This window comes from Trematomus bernacchii, unplaced genomic scaffold, assembly GCF_902827165.1.
Source record: "Trematomus bernacchii unplaced genomic scaffold, fTreBer1.1, whole genome shotgun sequence".
NCBI classification, from domain to species: Eukaryota; Metazoa; Chordata; class Actinopteri; order Perciformes; family Nototheniidae; genus Trematomus; species Trematomus bernacchii.
Window position 1 is genome coordinate 12638019 of NW_022987720.1, and position 17116 is coordinate 12655134.

The 17116-nt window shown below is 40.3% G+C and overlaps 3 protein-coding genes across 5 annotated transcripts; 1 reads left to right on the forward strand and 2 right to left on the reverse strand.

Annotated features, from left to right (window-relative positions):
- The first annotated feature begins 316 nt into the window (after positions 1-316).
- On the forward strand, positions 317-5104 carry ramp2 (receptor (G protein-coupled) activity modifying protein 2). Of its 3 annotated transcripts, none has more exons than XM_034143900.1 (5): positions 317-430; positions 1041-1103; positions 3028-3060; positions 3216-3393; positions 3491-3769. In XM_034143900.1, the coding sequence occupies exons 1-5, from the start codon at positions 370-372 to the stop codon at positions 3738-3740; spliced, it is 585 nt and encodes a 194-aa protein (XP_033999791.1). In that variant the 5' UTR covers positions 317-369; the 3' UTR covers positions 3741-3769. The 3 variants fall into 3 exon arrangements, with proteins under 3 accessions (XP_033999791.1, XP_033999790.1, XP_033999792.1); XM_034143899.1 differs by having other exon boundaries at positions 318-430; positions 1038-1103; positions 3491-5104; XM_034143901.1 differs by lacking the exons at positions 317-430; positions 1041-1103 and adding an exon at positions 1263-2781.
- Positions 5105-11491: 6387 nt separating this feature from the next.
- Positions 11492-13148, reverse strand: apnl (actinoporin-like protein). The gene is made up of 3 exons (XM_034143902.1): positions 13028-13148; positions 12433-12558; positions 11492-12325 (listed from the first exon to the last, which is right to left on the reverse strand). Exons 2-3 carry the CDS (start codon positions 12531-12533, stop codon positions 11869-11871), a joined length of 558 nt encoding a protein of 185 aa, XP_033999793.1. The 5' UTR covers positions 12534-12558; positions 13028-13148; the 3' UTR covers positions 11492-11868.
- A 761-nt stretch (positions 13149-13909) lies between these two features.
- On the reverse strand, positions 13910-16149 carry LOC117493376 (bryoporin). Its single transcript, XM_034143903.1, has 3 exons — positions 15944-16149; positions 15498-15606; positions 13910-14574 (listed from the first exon to the last, which is right to left on the reverse strand). Exons 2-3 carry the CDS (start codon positions 15599-15601, stop codon positions 14145-14147), a joined length of 534 nt encoding a protein of 177 aa, XP_033999794.1. The 5' UTR covers positions 15602-15606; positions 15944-16149; the 3' UTR covers positions 13910-14144.
- Positions 16150-17116: the final 967 nt, after the last annotated feature.

Below are 17116 nucleotides of genomic sequence, written 5' to 3' on the forward strand. Positions count from 1 at the left end.
CAGCGCCTCACATGTTTTTAGTCCCATTCGGTGTGAGAACACATTAATGACATCTAAGTATTGCACATATTTATAAAAGTATGTATCCAAAGCTAAATACATAAAGGGGGAGAGAGCTAAATGAGAGGGTGGGGCTCTCTTTTTGAAAGCACAGGGTTGGATGAGAGAAATAAATAGATAAAAAGGGGGAGAGGGTGATGGTGGACCACAGTAGTTCCAACCTTATCACAGGCTTTCTGTCCCATTGTGTGAATCCGCCCATCCTAGGAAATGAGGGCTTCCTGTTGTTTTATAGAGCCTTCCTGCAGAAAGGTTGAGATATGTAATCCCTACCCACCAGGGAAGACGGACAGAGCATTGTCAGGCAAAATGACAGCCACTAGTTCCTCACTTAGGTTTTCTGGCTGTTTTGTGACTCTTCTCATCTGGGGTAAGTAGAGGATTTATCCTGTCCATTTCTTCACACTTATGATTACAATTCTTTACTTGCCCTCTCTCTCACCTCTCAAGAGGAATGCTGGGGGGCTTTCAGTGATTGAGTGGCTCTAAGAAAGGAGCTTAGCAAGCCTCATGATTGAGTTTGAACGTTAAACAGTTTGGTTTCAGGGTCATAGAATAGTTTTGAGCCAGCTGATGAACAAATGTGTGTTTTACTAATAATGATAGTTGTTGTTATTTAGAATTACCATTATAATATTACATTTTGTTTAATGATCAAGGCATCATTTGGTGCTCCCATTTATTAACTAAGATATTTATTTCTTGTTTGAGGGTACCGTGTTTTTGTGTCCCAGAGTAATATATGTCAAGATTTCCCTGAAAGTAGTGGCAGACAAAGGGAGGATGCCTTGACCTGTTAACTTCCTACTGTTTATTTTTTTGTTATTTCCTTTTCCCACTCTTCTTGGGTGCTGCAGTTTTAGTATACACAATTGTCTAAATACATTTCATGATTGCTGTTGGACCGTTTTTTTTTTTTTTACTTTTACACATTTATTCCTATATTCAGTTCTAACTTTATTGTATTTCTGTCACAGCAGGGTGCACATCAGTGGTTTGTCTGGTGGATGAGAAGTTAACGGCACAACCAGCCACAACAATAGGTACGTGTACTGTAAGAAAGAAAAAAAAATCATACATAACCACAACTACTTGGACTAACATGACCCCCTTTCTCTACAGGCTATTGTCAACAGATGAGACTGTTGCCAGTAAGTTTCAACTTTGTTTTTGTATTTGACCTTACTATAGACTAAACTACATGTCTGAGTCTCCGAAGGGGATTCTGTCAATGGTCTGCTTTTGATTTAACCTTAGCTAAATAACTAAACAGAAATACATGAATACAATTTAGGCTACTTTATTTTACTCTTTAAACAGTGATTATATACTTGTGTCGACTGGGGGATTCTTTTGGCTCATTTCTTGAAATGAATTAGCTTGGCCTGAAATTGACAAACACAGAAAGCAGAGCACAGTGATCCTGGTTTCTGCCAAGATCTCCTCGTGTGTCCTATCATGAGAATCCAAAAACAACTCTTGGGGAGGTCTCCACCAGTGAGGGTCAACAGCAGTAGACACGAGGCCCACAGTGGTTTGGGGCCAGAGGTTAACTCAAACCTCATTATGAACAGACCCCACCTGGCTGAATTTCCTGAATTTGTTCGTCATTCACCCCATGCAACGGGTCTTATCAACGCATGAACTCTAGGTTGTGAAACAACTGGAACTTTGGAGCAGCGCCCCTTTCACTGTTCCTCTTCCAGTGCCTTCCCTTTTTTTTCTTTCCCCTGATTGTCCCCCTCCCTCCCCCTGCCAACTCCCCCCAACTCTGAGCTCCTCCCCTGCTGAAAAGACACATTTCCTGATGTCATTACTAAATCAAAATGCTGCTCGGCAAACAGATGTTGTGAGAGGCCCAACATGTGGATTTAGTGACATAAATGGACAAGTTTGTCGTGAGAAAACATAAACCATGGATTCCATTTTTCATTCAATCAATAAAACTCTCTTACACTGCTCTTTAAAGCGTTGACAGTGAGAAACTACCTTACAGATGTAGCACAATCAAGTTTTCCCACACTTGTGGAGAAATATATCCGTTAGTTGGCCCTTCAAACACTTCATTAGCTATGACTAATAACTTCTTCCAGGTTGAGAGAAATTAACCTAAAAACGAAATCATGGCTGTCTGCACAGAACACCCTGCAGAGTCATGATTACATCCACCCCAAAACGCTAAGCCCTAAATGTTTACTTATGTTTCCTATTTGGCAGAGGCAGCCCAAAAGGCAAATAAATCACATGCTGTGAGCTGGCCAGGCCCTCGACTGTGAGAAACTGAGAATAAAAAGCAGAACAAGAGTTAAAGAGTAAAGGGTTTTCAGATGTGAGTCCAGCCCAGCTTGGGTGTGCTCCTTTTTATTTGGGAGAATGGAGAGGACAATCTTTGTTGCCTCCACCCCTTTAAAAAGAAAGAAAATCCTAAAGAAACGTGTGTTGGAGAGGGGAAGAGCTGCTGCCAAGGCGCAGGGCCGTCAGACAGATCTTCGCAGAACATCTGGTAACCGCGGGTAACACTGTTTGGACATCTGGTAACCGAAGGTTACACTGCGACTCTTCCATCCTGTCGGGTTTCCTGTTATGCCTCGCTGTATACAGTCTAACAAGTTTAGGTTTATTATACATGGTTGCCGGTTGGGGAAAACGCACCTTTATTCATTTTTTCTGACATGAAGGGAGCACTTGGTTTCATTGGGGTATTCCTCTCCTTTCTCTGCGGTAAGTGTGTGGTCTCTCTTCCACAGCTGCAAATGCCTGCTTTAGTACAAGACATGCAAAGTAACTCATGAGCTAAAACAGACATGAGTCTTTGCATTGAAGACTGCTATTATGTACTGTATGTCTTATTGTATAACTTATTGAATGAACTGAACTATGAATGGCAGAGGGTTTTGCCTGAACTGCCAAAAGTCAACAATAATGTCTGATTTAAAGTTTTTTAAATCTAACTTTTCTGTGTTTTAGATACCACTCATGGAGACTCTACATTGTCATTTGGTAGGTGAACTAACTCTGTAGCCCTATACATACTCACACAAAATTGTATCATCAACATATAAGTTTTTCTGAAAATGTTCCCACAACTTCACTGTCATTTTTCTCTCTGACGTCTCTTTAACTCGCTCTCATTCTATTCTTTTTCACTCATGCAGTTTGTGGGACTACTTCTCACAGTTGTGTGGGGTATTGCAGCTTCTGTCATGAGGAGTTCAGTGCACCAACAATGGAGTGCCTTCACTATCTGCTTGTCCATTTGTGTATCCCCAAATTCAATCACGCAATGACATCAATGAACAGCACTAACTGGTGCACTTGGGGCAATGTGAGCAAGTGAGTATTATGTGTTTATCTGAGGAGTATTTTCTTTTTTTATATATATATATGTTTAAATATGTGCTGATGTCTGAATCATGTTTTCTGTCTGCAGCTATTATAGTAACCTAAGCCTTTGCACGGAGGAGATATCTGACTGTCTCAAGATCCCATGGCCAAACCCACTGGTGGAACAGACGTTTGTGGACATCCACTCCAAGTTTTTCAAGGAATGTCCCTCGGAGGAGCTCAGTGACCCCCCCCCAGTCATTGTCATGGCCCTGGTGATAACTCCCATCTGCCTGATCCCTCTCATGGTTAGCCTAGTAGTGCTCAAGACCAAGAATGGGGATGGCAGCTCCTAAAGGTCAGCTCTGCTCGAAGGATATCATATTTTTGACCTACACTCACCCTCCTATCCCAACCTGAAGACTAAAGCAATCTTTCAGAAAAGCTTCAGATGCACTTTCATCTCACCAGTGACCTTGCAGAGGACTGAACCTTTCTGCACTCCTAAATTCAAAGGAAATCTAAGATATACGCCGCAGAGGAAACCGAGAAGGTGACACTGATGTAGATTGAATATCATCAAAATAATTGATTCTGTTCAACAACAACCTCCCTGATGCTGACAGGAACACTGTGATAAAATCTATGTTATAAAAAATTCTGTACCATTCTGTGACAAAAATGTTGTTTTCAACCTACCAACTCGATATCTGAATATGTATCTTTTGCTCTAAATTTGCTGTTCTGAAAACAGAGCTAGATCTTTTTTACTGGAAACCCAGAATTCAGGGTTATGATGACAAAAGCTTCGGAGCTTGCAAAAGTCCAAATGTATTTACATTGACACTCCGCATTATGTTGGATAGCAGTTGTGTTGATAAAAGACAAGGTCATTTTTAGTACTGAACTCTGGAACTCTTCTTATGCAGTTTTTCTACCCTGCTTTGAGCCACTAATTCAAACGTGTTTATGCAGAGGAAAAGGGTAATCTATATGTGTAAAAAAAAGGACAGGTAAATACGTATAGTGTGATGTATGGACCTGGTGATGTGAGTCATAATATAGGCATGGTTTTAGGTTAAAGGTTACTGATGGGACTCCATGAGAAAGGGGGATTTATTTCCGGGTATATCTTTGAGCAGCTGAAAACCCTTCAGCACTTTCCCCAGTCCAACAACGATAATCTTCATGACCATGTGATGAGCTAATTGAAGCGTAATCATTATTAACATAACTGACTGACTGACTGACTGACAGACAGACAGACAGACAGACAGACAGACAGACAGACAGACAGAGAGACAGACAGACAGACAGACAGACAGACAGACAGACAGACAGACAGACAGACAGACAGACAGACAGACAGACAGACAGACAGACAGACAGACAGACAGACAGACAGACAGACAGACAGACAGACAGACAGACTAATATTCTGTGCAGCATGGCGATAAACACTGAGAGAAGACACAAAGATAAAATACTTATCTTTCACCTGAATCATGATTTGTGTGTAATGTTCAATCTTGAATGACGATAAAGTCAATGTAATGGCTTTCAGATTTGTAACAAAATGTGTATTTATATACTGTTTTATATTGTCCTTACTTTACCCTCTGAAAAAAACACATTCAGACTGCTCTCAAACCATTTACTGTATGTATTTTGATATACTTTTTTTTATATTTAAAGCAATTAAATATACTGTTGGATTGTGGCTGTTGCTTATTCTTACTTATCTAGAGTGTCAGAGAATGGAAAACTAACCAAACTAGCCGTCATAACATAAAAGAAGGCTGATTAATTCCAGCTCGTGTTCATTAAGATACAACAGAGTTGCCACATCATTCTGGCAAAAACACCCTTTAACCTTTGTCAGTATTTGATTAAACACCCGTTTCCCTTGAGTGCGGTGCAGATGGCATTGTTTTGTGCTTCAGGTAGTGTTTCACTGTATCTTCAGTGAGCAGTATTTTGGGGTGCAGTTGCTAGGCTGAGCAAGTGCTGATGTAGTGAAGGAAGCAGTGACAGCAGTCATGTATCACACCCTCATCTGGCAAACACAACACTGCAGGGTGGGCCTGTGTTAGTGTACCATAGACTGTATAAAGGTGTGTACGTGTGAGTGTGCGTCTGACAGGGCTGGGTGGGAAAGTGTGTTTGGTGACCTTCTTCCTCTCTAGAAGTCGGGTCATCCTCGTTCCCACCCCCTTCTGATCTCATCTGATTCAGTGTTACTCCTTATTGTTCCAGCAAGTCAGTAACCATTTCCAATCATGTGGTTGTGAAAACAATATTAATCACTTTTTATTAGTCACATTGCCTCATAGGGGTGTAACGGTATCCGTATTCGTCCCGTACCGTCACGGTTCGGACGTCACGGTTCGGTGCATGGAGTCACACGACGAATACACCTTTTTTTTACGAGTGGGAAAAAAGTCTGTCATTCAGGGCAGTATCCACTACACCAGTGGTTCTCAAATGGGGGTACGCTGACCCCTAGGGGTACGTTGGAGTACTGCAGGGGGTAGGCTACGTGAGATTTATTTTATGTTAATGAAAAAAACAACATAAGTAATACATTTAAAGTGGACCTATCATGCTATATTTGAATAATATAGTGTAGGACCATACCTATATAAGGCATATTTATACTTTTTTTTTTTTCAAAATACCAAACAGATCATGCATTTTAGCCATGCCTCATTTCGCTCAATTTGAAAAAATGTATTCAAAATAAATAAAAAACAAACCTGGAATTATACATTTGGGATATTATTATATAAGCACTGGTGTGCTTGATAGATCTGTCTATCTCTTGCAACAGTGCTGTGAAGTTTTATATCACTAGGAATCCTTCAAGGGAGTACATGAGGCCAATAGGTTATGTTCCAGTCCTTCAGCTATGCCACAGCGCAATTACATAACATTTTGAGATGCCTCAACTTGGATATTAATCTGCTGATCTGAACACAATCCCATGGGCCTCGGATTCAATGATCTGTGCTGACACCGAAGAGGGGGACTTGATGCTGTGGGGTTGAAACTGCTTTCTGAAATGGACCAGGGAGCATATCTGAAGTCCTCCAGATATATTTTGTTATGTAAAATCTGACAGTAAGTTAGTAGCCTATAGGAAAAATGGGGAAAAAGAAACTAGGAATATGTTGAACTTTGGGAACTTTGTTGACAAGAAAAAGTAAATATTTGAAATAACAGATACTGAATTAATTGGTGAAATTAGTTATTCATTTTTAAATCTAAGCTTAAAACCGAGGCTTAACAGCCTTTCAGTTTTACTGTGTGGTCAAAAGATAAGAAACTATTAATGACACAATGGATATGTGTAACAATTGTAAATATGCAGTGTTGTTTGGTGTCAAATATTTCTTAGTAATTAATTTGTTATAATCACACAGTGTTTTGTATTGAATAATTCTGTCTTCTTCCTTTACTAAACTTCATATTGTGTCCCTCACGTTTTGTGAATGTGTTCCACTTGAGAGGAGTCAGTGTGAGGGAAAACTAATTTAATAACGACTGATTTGTTATATATCTGTTGTCAGTAAATAAACGGAGATCGGCTCAACGGTATGCTGACTCGGGTCTCTTCCAACAAAAGAAACACAATGCAGACACCGCGTATCAACACCGGTTACATATGTTATCTTTGCAATTCTAGAAGGGAAATGTTTGGGTGTGATCTCTGCAGTTCTCACCCAGAGCAGCAGCTGCGTCTCCAGGTGCAGGTTTGGCTCTGGAGCGTGTCAGGGCCTCCAGGTCTTCTCCCAGTAGGAGCCGATGACTGGTATGTCCCAGGGATCTGGCAGGATGGAAGGACAGCGGGTAATGGCATCTGTACATCAACCGCTGCTTCCTTTGGCAGAGTCAGTGGTGTGTCTGGGGACGGAGGTGGCTGTTAGTGTGAGCTTCACTGCTTCATATGAAGGAGCATTCGGTAACATCGGTGACAGCAGGTCAACCGTTACTTGGTAGCTAGAGTCAGTCAGATTCCTGGAGATGCTATTGATGAGTTATTGATACCTAATTGGATTTAAAGATGTATTAATTCCTAAAAATATGTTTGCATTATACATTTGTCTCACTAGCTGTTGTATTTTTGAGCATTTGCAGACTGTAGACGTGCCACTCTTGATGAGAATGAAAAGATTGCACCCATCGATGCGAGTCATTGCGTGTGACATGAGTAATTAGTTTGTTGTGTGAGATCCAGCAGCTGGCACCGCTGTGTCAGAGCTGACCCTGCAGCTGGATGACACCACGCTGGCAGCAGATCACTGTACTTTCAAGTAGGTTTGACATCAAAACTGCAGCTTGATCAGTCACATTAAACTCAAAGAAATACAGAGCGTGAACAACCCATGCCAGAGTGAAGAGAGGCAGGAATATTCTTTAGTTTTCCGACAATAACAGGAAAAGGAGCAGGGCGTCTCCCTGCACCTGTGAAGGTCATTCCCAGTTTGAAGACCCTGAGAGATTTATCCGTGAAAAAAAGGCCTGGAGCTGCAGCTGGACCAATTTAACTACCTGGGAAACAACAAGAGGGGGTTGGTTAAATCAGAATCATTATTATCATGTTTAATTCATTTTGTCTTTACTTTAGGGGAAAAGAGCAGTGAACACAACACTGTTAATAGTTAATATGGCAAACTTGTGTGCAATCAGTTTCCTATTGACACATACTGCACATATAGGCGGCTGTGGCTCAGTGGATAGAGTGCTGGACTTTGAATCAGGGGTTAGCAAGTTCGTGTCCCACTGCAGTCAGAATGTCGTTGTGTCCCTGGGCAAGACACTTCACCCCAAATTGCTCCTGTGGGGATTGCCCACAGTACTGAATGTATGTAAGTCGCTTTGGATAAAAGCGTCTAACAAATTACATGTAATAATATAGACCTTCAGGGAAATGTCTGACTTTTTAGCTGCTAAATGCTCAATCTGATATTGTAAACAATGTTCTTTTTTTACTAACTCACCAACTTTACAGCCTTAGAGGCATTAAGCAAGAAGCGTCATGGCAGGTCAGATTCTTGTAATAATGTACGAGTACTGCAGAAAACTAAAAGGGTCTTCCCTCAGGTTGTCTGTACATGGTACACATCTGCAAGATGAGAAGTTCCAAATAACAATCTAACAGGATAAGACAATTTCCTAAGCCTTCTAGGAATATGGTGACCTTTCGACCCCCACATCTCATCCTTAGAAATGTTGAACAGTGTGCAAAATATGACCCGCAGGAAAAAAATAAACATTCAGAACAATGCAACTCTTTTTCTTAAACATATGTGACTATGTTGTTTTGACCTTGTGGACCTGACCGATATCCAGGCCTGTAATTGAACTCTGATGATGGGGCTGCAGGAGTATGTTGGCAGCCTGACACACATCAGGACAGACACACAGTGTACTGCTGCCAGTTACATGTTAAGAGCCAGCAGGAGAAGAGGGTGAGTCACATTAATAAAGTACAACTGTCTGCTGATAACAAAGAGATAAAGACCGTCTTACTGCTTAAAACCAGTCATTCAACACTCTGAATCTGTACTTTATTTAAAAGGTTTTTTTTTCGACGTTGGACACACATGATCGCTAAATCAGTGGATGTATTTACATTTATTTCAAAATCAAACCAATTCACTGGATATTGGTAGGGACATGTCCTATATGCTATGTCTTCGGATTATATTTTACTGTCACTAGTATCCGTGTACAATGAGTTCTTCAAGACTTGCTCTAAAGTGTGTTTTTACACTTGATACCAGAATGTGCCACTAGATGGCAGTCTATGAGAGCATATTCAGTAAATGGAGGCCCACAACAATGGCATCTTTTAAAGTATTCTTCTATTCACTTTGATGAAAGAAGTATGTATCATGTTGCTGAAAGTACCCTTAGGCATGGTAAAGCAGTGTGTTCAACTGTTTAAAGAGTTACTGCTCACACCCAAACCGCAGGTCATTCAAATTCAATAATCTCTTGCTTCTGTTTGGACACTCCCAGTTTGAGTCAATATACAATAGATTTTGCATGAATGCTTAGTTTCAAAGCAAATAGAACAACTGGGTTTCAAACAAACTTGAAGCAAAAATATTTAAGGCAATAGTGATCAGGCTCACACAGAAAATGCACTGAATGAGTTTTGTTTTCACTAAAGGAGTGTTTCATGCTCTGAACATACACAGCCACTACAGCCTTCGTAACAGGTTGTAATAATAACAACAATGATAAGGGGAAGCAAAAAGAGATTTGAAGTACAAAGAGAGAGGAGATGCACGTTGCTGTGTTTACTTCACTCTTCAGCCTTGTGCTTTTTATAGTGTGGAAACTACAGTTCAACAGTGTTGTCAAAATACAGAAAATAACAAGTACAAATACTTGCAAGATTGCAGTGGCTATATCTGTTGCTATGTGTAGTCAGCTGATTTTTGTGTCATGAAAAGACAAACCTTCAATGGTGCAACTATCCACCTTTCTTTCCTTTTAAGATCCTTGAAGGGTTTTGACATCATTTTACCATGACAACAGCTAGATTCAGTCCTGTTTAGTTGCAAATAGCATCAATTTTAATCCACAAATGCGGAGCTTCTTAAGTTTATCTACACAGGAAAATAAATGTTTAACATATCTTTTGTCTCCTGTCTGCCCGGTTCTTGAAAGATTTTTTTTCAGACAAATCCATGGCACAAAACAGAATGCATTTGATATAAAATACCCATGGCTGCATTCAAGGCACACGTGTATCGAAACTCAAAGATGCTCATCACAAAAGCGTGCAAACACATTTACTGTACATGCAAACGCAGAAACAAACACAAAGGCACTCCCTCACAAACACACACTTATGTGCAGGTATAGTAAACAGAGAGGAAAACTGCGTGGAGCGTATTTTAAAGCTGTGGCAAACAAACGTTTCTGCTTTGTGTCCCTCATCTGTTTATAGAGAATTTGTGTTATTTCTCTGATCCACTACTCAACAATGCCTCAGGGATTGAGCCTAAACAGGCGCAGTTTATGCCTTATTATGTATGGCCTGTATGCAAATGCAATGGTGACAGTGAGCAAAAACCTTTGATCTGGGCTTCTTTGTGGCCTGAACAGTTAAAGCAGCAGAAGCATCATGAATCTGACGAAGGAATGCGGTGTTGAAATTGTGAATAGAATCAGGGTAACCGGATAACTTTGCTTCTGTTGTAAATGAAGAGCTCATACTGCCTCCTGCCTTAGAAAGCCTACATTATCATGAGGTCAATGACTGTATCTGCACAAAATTGGCTTTGACAACACTGCAAAACAAGTTGTTAGATGGTGAGCTAACACACAGAGATTCCCCCCAAATAAAGAATTATAAAGCTTGTTGTAAGTGTGATGAGATGATGAGCAGTCATAATAACAGGGTCTTCACCTAAAGCCATTCCTTTCTACTCATAGTCCCTGCCTGGATCATAATGTAAAAAAAATGAGCAAATGAATCCAGTAATTTTCTCTTAGTTTACTTGTTCATAAAAATTGAATGTGTTTTGAACAATAGCCACTTAAGTGAATCTGTTTTAGTGTTCCCTCTGGTTCTGGCAAAGCAGGCAAATAAAACCATCTTTATCCAATAAATCTGGGAACAAACTGTACGCTCTCAAAACTGATTTGAATGACCAAAAGGTTTCATTTAGTTAAGACTTTACTATCTGTTTTCATGTAGGTGTTTGTTGAGACACTATTTGGGAGATATTTGTCCTTTTGTTTGGGATTTTATAATTGACTGTCTGCTATGCTTTGGCACAAAATGCCAAACATGGAACAAACTTACAACAATGCACGCCACACCAAACTCTACAAAATTAGTTTCGAATTACATTTACACAGTTGGTGTTTTGTTGGAAAATAGAGACAGAGACAGGGTGTGTCTCTATGCTGCTCTCATTCAGCCCCTATAAGAAAACGTTATCTCTGTTCAGATCTAAGTTTCACTTCAGAATTATCCAGCTGAAACAATTGCAAACACTCTTTCTTTGGATTGTACCCATGCACAACATAACATAATTTGTATCCAAAAATGTCATAAAAGATCACACACGCAAACACAAATAGCTGGAGTGAAAAGGTTTCTTTTATTCCTACTGTGTCAAGGTAAATACAGAAAAAGCTCTTGGTGTGATTTATTAAGCAATGTGCCCTCGTTCTCTGGTGAGTCATCCTTTGATTTTCATTTCTAAAGATGCCATTTAAAAAACGGATGCTATAGAAACAGACAGAGGCTTCGGCTTTAAAGGAGGGGATAATGCCATCTGGATTTATAAACAAACCAAACTCTGATCTTAAGCAGATTTACTGAGAGGTAATACCCGGGGTATACAGACACATGTCAGCAACAATACATCTGTTAAATCATGCGTGTTGCCAGGTAAATGTTGAGGTGGAGGGAATAACTTTGCAGCCTGTGACAGAGATATTAGTTATGATGGCTCTTTAGTACGACTGCTGGCCCATGGGTGTGAAAAGCTTATCCCACAACTCCACCTTCATCACAGCGTTACCCAGAGGGCTCATGGTGGCCTTGACATCTAGATATTTTCCCACGTAATTGATACCTGACCCAGTGCACTCCTCCCTGACAAACCCGTGCTCATGCTGTTTTTTCTCATAGTACATTTGTTTGTATAACTCCTTATCACAGATTTGGCCCTTTTTATAGAGGCCCACTGCGAACCAGTTCTTGTACAGGTTGTAGTCCCATGGAACCGAGAACATGATGGCCAGCGTCTCGATGTAGTCGTTCTGCGACCTCTCGAACAGGTCGTAGGTCATCACACCAATTGCACCGGTCGCTTTGCCGCCCGACTTAGAGAAAGTGCACACTTCTGTCTTCAGAGGGCGCACTGTAGGTTGGGGTGGGTTGTATGTCTCCCCATTCTCAATGAACACCCTATAAGCAGCACATAAAACAGACACATGTATTACACATAGTCTTTTGGATCTATAACATACTTTTCAAACAAGTCTTTAAATTCATGAGAAAATATCAGGACTTACCTTGGTTTGATGAGGCAGTAGTTGTTAGTGACGTTTGAGATTTCAATGGTAACACTTCTCTTGCTGTGCACATCGGCCGCTACAGCTTCAGCTGACTCCATTATGTTGGAATGGGTGTGAGATCAGCTTGTAAAGCAAAGGTAATTTAGGTGTTAGACATTTGAAATAAACAACATCCCAGCTGTGAATAGCACTCCCCTCCAACCAGGAGGATCACACTTACTAAATATGAAATATATTCCTGACCTCTGTTTTGCACCTAAACTGGCATGGGGGTGTGAAATCTAAACTCAGAGGCTAATGATATTTCAAAAACATTTGTGAAAAATCTGAATATAGCTGCAGACTGTCTATGTTATTACCACTTCAATTATAGCACTAAGTAGCATGCAATAATGAAGTTGGAGTGAAAACTTTGGAGAAAATGATCGGCCCTTTTATCAACAGATAAGATACACATCAAACCAATGCCCCTTCAGGCTTCTGAATGCCTCTACAAATGGCTTTTGTATTAATCTAATAAGTCATTTTCTGTACCGCGTCAAATCAAGTTCTTTTAATAAAGTACTTTCCAAAAAGGAAATAACTGACTTACCTGCTAAGAACCTCTGTTGATGCTCCTAAGTCCGTAAATGCAAAAAGTTACCTGGAAGGGAGTTGCCCGCAGTTTTTTTTCTTTTCTTACAAGGACATATTCCATCCCCCAGCAAACCATCCCACTTGTAACACAATACAAGTTGGAAAGCAACCGCCCACTTCCAACACATTTCTTTGGAAATACTCCTGTGTTTTTGCCAGTGAGATGAAACTGCCACACCTTAGTTTGTGGAAAAGTTTCCAGCAGTTTCCTGGATCCCAAACCTGTTTTGTAAGCTGGGATCATTAACTCAGCACATCCATTTTCTCCTACAGAAATGCTGCTACATGGACTGAGGTGGTTTGGTAATCTCAGTGGAATGGTGCAAAACAGACAAAAGCAAACTGAACAAGTTGAGACAGACATCTCTGAAAGAAAGGGTTGTCACTGTAATTTTCTTTTGAGGGGCTATGCTTATGTTTCGTTATAGTTGTAATTTCTAGTACCTTAGGGGTGCCGGGTCAGACTGGCACCAGTGGAAACGTGGCGCCACGTAAACAGAGTAACATACAACTTCATATTTTCATCTGGTATCTTAAAATACATTCCTGGTCAGAAATGAAGTTCTTTCTGGACATCCTACAGCGGGTCAGACCCCGGTTATTAACCAGTTTCGTGGTTTTTTCAACACAATAACCACTAGAAAAGATGGAGAGTGTCAAAGCCAGTGAAGAACAGTATTGTTATCATGCCAATTAAAAAAGACCTCTAAGCAGATATTCCATCTGTTGCCACTCATTAGAATGAGATGGATCCAGCGTCGAGATTAAAGAATGATTATAGTTCATAAGTAATAATGAAAGCATACTGAGTGAGAACATATCCCACACAACACAGGCATTGGGTGTAAATGTTTTATTATCATAATCAGATAAAAAGAGAGAGTACAATATACATAAACCCAAGAAGTAAGCTAATGGAGAATCAATGAGCTGGCTGTCAGATATTGATAGCTTTCAGTGGACACAAATAGAAGATGACAGCAAAATCAGTCTTCCTCTCCCTTCTATGTTTCTATGGATGTCACATGAAGCAAATCAAATGAAGTTTATTTATTCTGTTACAAAGCACAAAACTAACGACCCATTTTATCATAGAGCTCCAGTTTAACAATTGCTTTGCCAATAGCAGACATTGTAGCCCTCAAATCAACATATGTAGCATGGTATTCCAGCCCACAGCCGTGTGTCTCTGAGCGGACAAACTTAGTGAGGTCTTTCCCATCGTACAGCATGTTGTACAGCTGCTTGTCGCAGGCATGGGATTGTTCAACCATGCCCACGGCCAGCCGGTTCTTGTACAGGTTCTGGTCAAAGGGCACAGAGAACATGACGGCTATGCGCTCTGAGCAAACCCGGCTCTGCATATGGAACAGGTCGTAGGTCAGCAGGCCGACGGAGCCCGTGGCAGTGTTGTCGTCCTTCGTGAAGGAGCACACTTCGGTCTTTCCAGTCCGGACCGTAGGCTGGGGCGGGTGCTGACAGAATCCACTCGACATGTAAACCCTACACAAAAGAGCCAGAGACAACCCTTATTGTCACAATCAAGATAACTTACATGTCACTCTTACAAGACTTTTGATGAAAAACAAGAGTTTGGCAAGTTCTTTGGACATTGTCAGTGTACTTTTCAAGTGTTGGGCTTTCCAGGGTCCCCGGAAATATATGTTGATGGATGGAGTGTGACTATGCCAGTACTGCTGTGGACTTCTAAGCAACAGTGAGTGTACCTGCATGCAATGTGCAATGAGGCGTTGTGTGTCACTGCATGATGGATAGGTGGATGTTCTCAGCAAAGTGATGTCACACATGAAAACCACCCATCCAAAATATGGTCTGTCCTGCCTCAGCTAGATAAATGTGGAGGTATGGTAGGAATTCCAATAGACATGGGTCGTTTCTGTATTTTATTGTTTTGTTTTATTTATTTCCTTTTGTTAGCAGAAGTGGAAGAAACCGGCAGAGACCCTTGTGGTTGATTGACAGTTTAACTCTACTTTAAATTAAGTACAATACAACTACATTGAATTATCATTGACTTTTAATGCTGTTTCTATGACTTATGGAGAGAAAAAGTTGTGGATACTACATTTCCGAAAGCATTGCACATGCTAATAGTATCAAGATGCTAATCTGGAGCTATAATCAGGCATTGCGATCTTAAAGCAAGGTATTAAACCTTTTGAAAATGAATACTTCTCCCTGAAATCAAACCTGTCCTCAAAATTGAGTAATCTAACAGGCCATGATACTAGTGCAAACAACTATGTGGATGCAAGTGGCTCATAGATTGAGCTTTGATAAACTGACATTTTCATCACATTATCATTGGATGTATGAGGACAGTCATTCATTTGTATTTTTCCAGTAAAATAATTGTGCCTGAATGAATCATTTTCATAGGTATGTGAAAACAGTTACAGACTTACTTGGGGTTGATGAGGCAGTATCCAGCGCTGAGGTTGGTGATTTCTATGGTGCAGTTTCTGTTGGTGGTGAGAGTGGCTGACACAGCTTCTGCATTTTCTGTCATCTTTGCTGCAAGAGGAACGGGACGAAAAGCTTAGAACAGTATATCTGCAAAGAGGTCACCCTCACGCAGGAAATGTGGAGGAAATGGATACTTCTCTTTTGTTTAAGGAAGGTGAAGGAAGGTCGAAAAAATGCATATTTTAAAGCCAAATCAAGATTTTCCTTCTTCAATAACACAACTCCTGAAAACGATTTATCCGTACATATTCTTTAGTCTGTGTTTACAAATATTAATAAAGCTTATATGAGAACTGTTGTTGTCTAAGAGTACATCATAACAAAGACATAGTTCACACTTAATTTATTATCTTGCTATAAGTAGGAGTAATGACAGTATATTCACCTTTTGGAGTTAACACACGAGTCGTGCTAGGCAGCGTCAAGTTCCCTTTTTCACAGATCCAGCAGAGAGGTGGAGAGTGTCTCCCTTGTGTGATTACACCTCCACAGAGCTTGTTCCAACACAAGCACAGGCGTGTCCACCGAGGAGTGAGCAAACACCATCCCTTATGGAAAATGATATCTTAATAAGAGACCACCTTATAATATCCCACTATAAAGTAAACATCATAAATAATTCTAACGAGGGGAGCCATCAAACTAATTCATGTATTTATTAGACAGCATCTGTGTCAGCATGTTTGCCTTCACAGCAGACATGGGTGGTATTGATATTATTTTTGTATGTTGAGGCTTGAGGTGATTTGAAAGAAAATGCGTACCTAATGCAGCACATTTTGTGAAAGCTTATCATATTATCTACTCTGTAGTTTAAAATGTTTAAAATAGTTTTTCTTTAGTTCTTTTTAAAATTGTAATTCATTTTAATTTGCTAATCTTTTCAAAGATATGTCCTTTTTGCCTTTGTTGGACCCTTTGCAGCTCAAACAAAGAACTTTATGGAACATTTCACGCTGTGACTGGCTTAGAATGTAGTCACTATTCCCCAAACATTGCTCAACTGATTACTTGTTTGCAGGTGAAGGCTCGCAACTTTTTCCTGTGGGAACCTACCTACACCACCAGTCACACATTTCAACACACTGTCTGACTCCTATATCACTACATATTTTACTCCCACAGCAGTGTGGGGCAGAAGAGGAGACACTCCCTTCTAACATGTAGGAACAATAACAATGTATTATGTATCACAGCATTGTACTCTGCGGTGTTGTATTTATCCGTAAGATTATACAGACTGAGGGTCTGCTCAATTAAGTATGTTTTGCAAACTTAGTCTGTTTCGAGAGGTATTCATTATTCCACCAGCCAGCTCAAGTTATATTATGGCAGCTGTTCTATATCATACATCAGGCGCCTGGAACTAGATTTAAATCCTTCAACTCCAATGCTTGAAGTCACCAGATGGCACCAAACATGCATTTGCAAAAAGACATTTGCACTACATAGACTTTTTCAGTTAATGTTTGCTTTCTGATGGGTAGCCAGTGACCATGGCAGAAAGTCTGTGACAAACATTACATATTCAGCATGCCCGTCATTATGTCCTGTGAAA

Excerpts from the sequence above, each read along its gene's own strand:
- ramp2 (XM_034143899.1), top strand. The coding sequence starts at position 370 with ATGACAGCCACTAGTTCCTCACTTAGGTTTTCTGGCTGTTTTGTGACT. Across the intron at positions 431-1,037 it reads TGTGACTCTTCTCATCTGGG|CAGGGTGCACATCAGTGGTT; the intron begins GTAAGTAGAGGA and ends TTTCTGTCACAG. Across the intron at positions 1,104-3,027 it reads ACAACCAGCCACAACAATAG|ATACCACTCATGGAGACTCT; the intron begins GTACGTGTACTG and ends TCTGTGTTTTAG.
- LOC117493376 (XM_034143903.1), bottom strand. The coding sequence starts at position 15,601 with ATGACAGAAAATGCAGAAGCTGTGTCAGCCACTCTCACCACCAACAGA. Across the intron at positions 14,575-15,497 it reads TACTGCCTCATCAACCCCAA|GGTTTACATGTCGAGTGGAT; the intron begins GTAAGTCTGTAA and ends TCTTTTGTGTAG.
- apnl (XM_034143902.1), bottom strand. The coding sequence starts at position 12,533 with ATGGAGTCAGCTGAAGCTGTAGCGGCCGATGTGCACAGCAAGAGAAGT. Across the intron at positions 12,326-12,432 it reads TACTGCCTCATCAAACCAAG|GGTGTTCATTGAGAATGGGG; the intron begins GTAAGTCCTGAT and ends TGCTGCTTATAG.